Source organism: Bacillus rossius, chromosome 6 (genome assembly GCF_032445375.1).
Source record: "Bacillus rossius redtenbacheri isolate Brsri chromosome 6, Brsri_v3, whole genome shotgun sequence".
NCBI classification, from domain to species: domain Eukaryota; kingdom Metazoa; phylum Arthropoda; class Insecta; order Phasmatodea; family Bacillidae; genus Bacillus; species Bacillus rossius.
In genome coordinates this window covers 18,737,744-18,744,346 of record NC_086334.1, presented here as the reverse complement: position 1 = coordinate 18,744,346, position 6,603 = coordinate 18,737,744, and the positions used below count along the sequence as shown (strand labels likewise).

At 38.6% G+C, this 6,603-nt stretch overlaps 1 protein-coding gene across 2 annotated transcripts in view; it reads left to right on the top strand.

The window, feature by feature from the left end:
- The first annotated feature begins 393 nt into the window (after positions 1-393).
- Positions 394-6,603, top strand: part of LOC134532761 (palmitoleoyl-protein carboxylesterase NOTUM) — a 56,152-nt gene continuing 49,942 nt past the window's right edge. Inside the window, exon 1 of one of the 2 annotated variants that reach the window (XM_063369581.1) lies at positions 394-468. In XM_063369581.1, the coding sequence (XP_063225651.1) occupies positions 448-468 (21 nt within the window). In that variant the 5' untranslated portion in view covers positions 394-447. The remainder of the gene's footprint in view (positions 469-6,603) is intronic. The other variant, XM_063369579.1, reaches the window with a different exon arrangement.

Below are 6,603 nucleotides of genomic sequence, written 5' to 3'. Positions count from 1 at the left end.
GTGAAGGAGGAAGAGGGGGCAGGGAAGGGAGGAACGCAACCCCACTTCTCCCCCATCACTCCCCCCCCCCCCTTCTTCCACCTTTTTCGCCTTACGCTCATATTGTTTCCGCGGTGCCCGAGCGCCAAAGGGGGGTTGGGGGTTGGTCTGGTGGGGGGAGGCCTGGGCAGAGGGGTGGCAGTGGGGAAGGGGCCTCCTTGCTTAGACCACTATTATGTAAACAACGTGGTCCTTTGAAGTGGCCGCCCTGCGTTAAAGCCAGCTGCTGCCTGGGATCTCCCCCTCCCCCCCCCCCCCTCGCGCCGTGGGGTGGCGCGCGCATCTCCCGCGCTCACCTGTGCCCCCCCCCCCCCCCTCCACGTGCGCGCGCTGGTCGCCGGGACTGTTTCCAGTCGTGTGCTAGCACGCGCCGCGTCTGCCTCGCTTCCCCCTGCCAGCCCGTCATCGATGCTGCCCGGCGTCGTACAGGTGAGCCAACCTTTCCCGCGACTACTACCTACTCCTCCTCTTGTTTGCACGCGCCTTTGACCACACTCCGGGGCCGAAAAGCAAACACGGTGCTTCGTCGAGTGTGTGTTTGAATGTTCCGCGGGGCTTCAATAATGCGCGTGTTTGCTTTGCTTAAACGCCGGTTCGTCGTCTCGTCGGTCGGACAGCTCGTCAACGCGTGTCCTGAGCTGCCGCCAGATGTCAGATGTCGGCTGAAAGTAGCGATGATTTTGGGCTTAAATCGGGTTCAAAATTTATAAAAATGAGCAAATTGTTTTTAAAAGATAATTACTGATTCGTGTGATCCACTGATACATCGTTGTTAAAGAAAACTTTTTTTTATCACCACAAAATACAAATAATAAAATCTGTAACGTTGATGAAGTATGTAGCTTATTAGCAACAGGAAAACTTAGTTGTCATTAACAAGTGGTTTTGCTGAGATTTCAAAAAAAAAAATTTAGTGTAACTGTCACAAACTATTTTTATCAGTAAATCTGTGCATATGTATATGCGTTCGTTAAGATAACGAAATAGGTTATGTGACATATGCTTTATTCTCTTTTTGACACAGAAGATAAATATATATATATACATAGGCAACCCACCCACTATAAATTGCATTGTGTACATTATGCGTTATGTGTACTTCAGGGAGAACATCAGTTGCCAGGTGTAGATCAAGTAAATTATTCTCTAGATTATAAATATCTTATTTATAGAATTTTATTTCAAGGAAAAAAATGAAGAGCTAATATTGAATGATTTAATTATGTACAACAACAAATTCTATCTGCCAAGGATAAATGAGTATATGTCAAGTTTTTACACATAGGGACTATACAATTATGAATCATTCTACTAAAACCCACTGTTATACTTGGAAAACTGTTGGCACCTAATCCTAATTCAAGTCCGCGGTTGTGTACTTCCAACCTTACTTAACAATACAAACGGGTTCCATATTTTGCCTTTTCAAACTGTATTACTGAGATGAACAGGTAGTTTATTAATTATTCCAACCAATTTTACTGTAAAAATTATGTTTAACTGAAATGAGTAAATTTTAACTCATGATGTTAAAAGTGTCACGCGAGTTTATGAATATTTACTTTACGATTCTGCCTTTGTTTATTAGTAACGATCTGTACGCATGCGCATGCATCTGCTAAAACTTCCTTATCAAGTGTTTAAATATTAATTTTTTATACAACGGGAAGGGGCCCCAACAAAGTATTTGCTATCGGGCCTTGGTTCTCTCTATGGCGCAGTTTGGGATGTATTTATTCGAAATTGAATTCATATTTGTAGTGGAATTTAACGATAAACCGTAGCTGAAATATCTCCTGGGAACGTAAAGTAATTTGTTTTTTGGATATTTTAATTTGTGTAACGAATTATGACGATATATTGTTTTATTTGCTTAGGCAAATAGTCCACACGTTCATTTCGTTGGTTAACAAAACGACAGCTGAACTCTTCCCAACTGCAACCTGCAAGTAGAAAAAATACTTTCTACTTTCTAACATACCAAACATTTAAAATTTATAAACTGTTAAATCATAAACGGAGCTTAAACAAGTTTTTTTTTTACCAGACAAAGCTTCGTTTAGGTCTGCATACTCTCAAAAACATATTTTTGGTTTGTCACGTTTGTAAACGTGTGAGAGCTGCAGTTGTACCATCAAGAAAAGAAAAATTAGAAACAGTGCTGACATTGTATGAACAATCGTGTGACATTGATTGAACACAAAAAAATAATATATTTTACACATCCTGGCAAGGTTTGCAATAGCGAATTAAGTAAACATACAAACTGTTCAACGAGCCTACTTGCTATCCGCATACTCAAAGTATAAAACTTAGACTCCTGCGAATAAGTGAAATTTCACTAGAAAGCTGTTAAAGCTGTTCCTAACTGATTCATATTGGGGCACTTTGAACAGTTTTCAATCAAATTTCACATAACTTTTTTTTTTTTACATTTTTATATTAAGAGTGGATAAGTTGTCGGTTCAAGTCTCTTCTTGGGCATGGGTGCTCAATTAATCCTAGAATAAATTAAATCAAGGTTAGTAGTCATTAAAAAAACAATTGTAACGAAGATAAGCCTTTTTTTACTCTAGAGACTGGTACAGTAGACAATTTCTAAGCAATCGTATTAAGTTTGTTTTTAAAATTTCAAGATAACACGTTTTTTAAACTTTAAGTGTGAGCTATTTTTTTTTAATTGGTGTTCAGTTACGTTCTCAGGATGATATTTGCATTAGAGAGGATTAAAAAAAATTTTTACGTTCGCCATTGTGTTTTGACTGAATGTCAAAGAGAAACCTTAATAAGCTACGATAAAGATTAAAACACAAAAACAAAACGGAAAACAAGCTAAAATCAGCCGATGTCAAAAAGGTTAAATGTATAGTCCGCACAAAGAATTAGGAGGAAAAAAAATTCGGGCAAAAAAATATCACACTACAGATGAATACAGTGGGCGTAAAATGACGAGACATTTGCAACAAGAACAGTAAATGAAGACAAAAACGGACCTTGGACAACACAGTGACCAGACGGACCCAACGACGATGCATAGCAGGTGATCTGGACACCACAACGATGACAGCACAGGCGAACACAGAGGGAAAGAGACAGTGACAAAACAGTTGCGATGTTTCGGTAACTGACATCAGGCACAAACTGTCTCATGTGTTCAGTTGTTTGGAGAATTATAGGAACACATCTGCCCCTTGTAACTTTAGAGGCCTAATCGTGAGACCAGCAACAAACAGTACATGCCTAGATTTTTGTTAATGCAACTATAAACATTTAAACTAGTTTCCGAATAATTGCTACGGATGGTATGTCATCGCGAGTGTTTAGTGTGGTAATAATTTCGACAAGAGATAGCTTACCTTCAAGTTTTCTTAAAGGAGTGTTGTAACTCGCGCTACTTTTTTTTTACATCAACACAGAAATTTATTTTTAAAACTGCAATAGTTGCATTTCTATTGAATAAAATGTTAACTTGTGTACATGAGTATTGAAAAAAATACAGTTATTTTCATTTGCAATTTGTTTTTGTTACATTTTAATGCTAAATTTTCAGCTTGGTAAGTTTATGTACGAATGACCATTGTTTAGTATGGATTGCCGTACTTTTTCCACAATTATGTAGAGATCTTCAAAATACTGTTTATTATACACAGTAGTAACTAATAATTTTTTGGCTGGACTGCTAGTAAAGTGTGAACATTGCAACCAGATTTTTTTACTATTCAAACATGTGCTATGCTGTAAGTAAACCTTTAAACCAAAATCAAACGAGTCGTATTTAATAACGATAAAAATATCATACAACTAATCATACATTTCGAGTTATTAGTTTTTGTTAGGTTTCCACCAAAAAACGATTATTGTCCTAATGATTATTGGTTATTGTTTATTATTTATCAACAAGGGATGTAAATATAGTTTTTGAAATGTTTTACTTCTTGTACGATACCTCCTTTACAAAATAGCAATTTTTTTTCGTATCAAATACCATATTTTCAACAAAAAAATCTAAAGATAAAATAATTTAGCGACGCAACAAATAAGACAAGAATGGGTATTTTTTAAAAACTATTTAATTACGCTTATTTTGTAGTAAGCAACCTTATAAATATGGTAAATAGGTTGTTTTTTTTTGACAAAACAAACTAGTTTCCTGAAGTACTTGTAGCTAATGAAAAGTTTTGTTCATCTTAGCAGTTACTTTTGTGTACTATGGCTTTGGCTGAAATTGTAACAATTTCTTTTTTCTTGTTATCTTTATTGTGCGCCCATGGACGACGACCTTGAACCGAGTAAGACTAATTCAAGTAAGCATTTTGTCTCCAGAAATTCCTGTAGCCAGACTGCTCTCACATAATATTTTATTTTAATGGTCGGTTAATTTAGTGGCATGGAAAATTTAAATGAACCGTCGGAGGACTTTTCTAGCATTGACTGAATTACGATGTTGAAAAAAAAAAGTGATCAAAAGGATTGTGTACGGTCGATGAGAAATAAAAGACGTAGACCCACATCCTTCATTGTAAAAATAATTACTTAAAATTAAGTATACAAAGTTGTGAAAGTGTTACAGTTTGTCTTGGTAATATTTACACAACTCTCCAAGTACTGAACTGAACCACAGGAGTGAAGTCCGCCGTGTGTTTGTAGCAAGCCGGTGTCGAAGTGAGAAGAGTCCTCAGTTGCTTCCACCCGGCGCTGCTGGAGAACACATCTAAGCGAGGTGGACGACATTTTAATGGACTCCAAAACTTCGTAAACACGTACTACAACGTAGCATTTTCTGGCTTTATGTGCCCCGGAGGTTTTTTTTTCTTTTTATCTTTCATTTTAAGCGTGTTTTCGTGTTTCACGCGGAGCAGGCAGCCGCCGCCGGAAGGCCGCGGGCAGAGCTGCTCTCTGGTTGCGGCGGCGCTGTCACGTGCTAGAGGGAGAAGACTGGTCGATGCGCCGCCACGCCCCCTTCGCCAATCGGCGCGGATCTGGGTCGAGTCGTTGACTCCTCTCTCTCTCTTTCTCTCTCTCTCTCTTTCTCTCTCTCTCTTTCTCTCTCTCTCTCTCTTTCTCTCTCTCTCTTTCTCCCTCTCTTTCTCTCTCTCTTTCTCTCTCTTTCTCTCTCTTTCTCTCTCTCTTTCTCTCTCTCTCTCTTTCTCCCTCTCTTTCTCTCTCTTTCTCTCTCTTTCTCTCTCTTTCTCCCTCTCTTTCTTCCTCTCTTTCTCCCTCTCTTTCTCCCTCTCTTTCTCCCTCTCTTTCTCCCTCTCTTTCTCCCTCTCTTTCTCCCTCTCTTTCTCCCTCTCTTTCTCCCTCTCTTTGTCCCCTCTCTTTGTCCCTCTCTTTGTCCCTCTCTTTGTCCCTCTCATTCTCTCTCTCTTTCTCTCTCTCTTTCTCTCTCTCTTTCTCTCTCTCTTTCTCTCTCTCTCTTTCTCTCTCTCTTTTTCTCTCTTAGTTTTTCTCTTTCTTCTCTTTCTCTCTCTTTCCCTCTTTCTTTTTATCTCACTCTTTCTACCACTATCTCTCTTTCTCTCTCACGCTCTCTTTCGCTCTCTCTTTCTCTCTCTTTTTCTCTCTCCTTTATCTCTATTTTATTCTTTCTTTCTCTCTTTCTCTCTCTCTTTCTCTCTCTCTTTCTCTCTCTCTTTCTCTCTCTCTTTCTCTCTCTTCTCTCTTTCTCTCTCTTTCTCTCTTTCTCTCTCTTTCTCTCTCTCTTTCTCTCTCTCTTTCTCTATCTCTTTCTCTATCTCTTTCTCTCTCTCTTTCTCGACGTTTCGAATACCCGCGTCTTGAGCACTCAGCGGGAAACAACAACATGATAATTCAGCAAAATAGTGTCCCAGTTATAACAATTTTAAATTATCGACTTCGATGGTTGTAGAGTGTTGGATCAAGGTCACAATTTAAAAAAAATAAGTAACTCGCGTGTACGCGAATACTGCTTTGTATTTTTTTTTTCTCGCGTGCAGCGCGAAAGAATGGTTCTTCACTCCTAGTAGTAGAGGGTGGACCTGTAAACTTTATTTGGCAACAGGTTGGAGCCCCCTCACCATTGGAATATCTTTGTAAAGAGTTTTTTTTTTAAATTTATAAATGGCCTCCACGTTTACCTGACACCTTTGGGGCTTTATAAAAGATCGTGTCTAAAGTTCCGCCGCTACCTAATGATTTGCCATAGTTGAGACAGAGAATTCAAGAGGCTATTGCTTCCATTAACCTGTACCGGTTAACCAAAGTGTTAGGTTGGATGTGTATCGCATAACTAAAGGCACATATTCAACATTTTTAGAAATCCAGTTTAGTTTACCTTCAATTTGACGTATGATTTGTTGTAAATAGAATAAATTAAACTGTTATAATAACCCATTGAAACGGGGACGTTATTTTATGGATTTTATGTATAGCTTTAGGAGCCATCGACGACACCTAAAATCTTTTGGAATCGGCTACTTCAACACCTACTACTTCTTGGCTTCTGATTGAGGCCAGGTCTGTACAAATGTTTCTAACCAATCAGGTTGAACATTTTGGATAGGTTATTTATCGACAATATGAACGTCGATTTAAATAACTTTG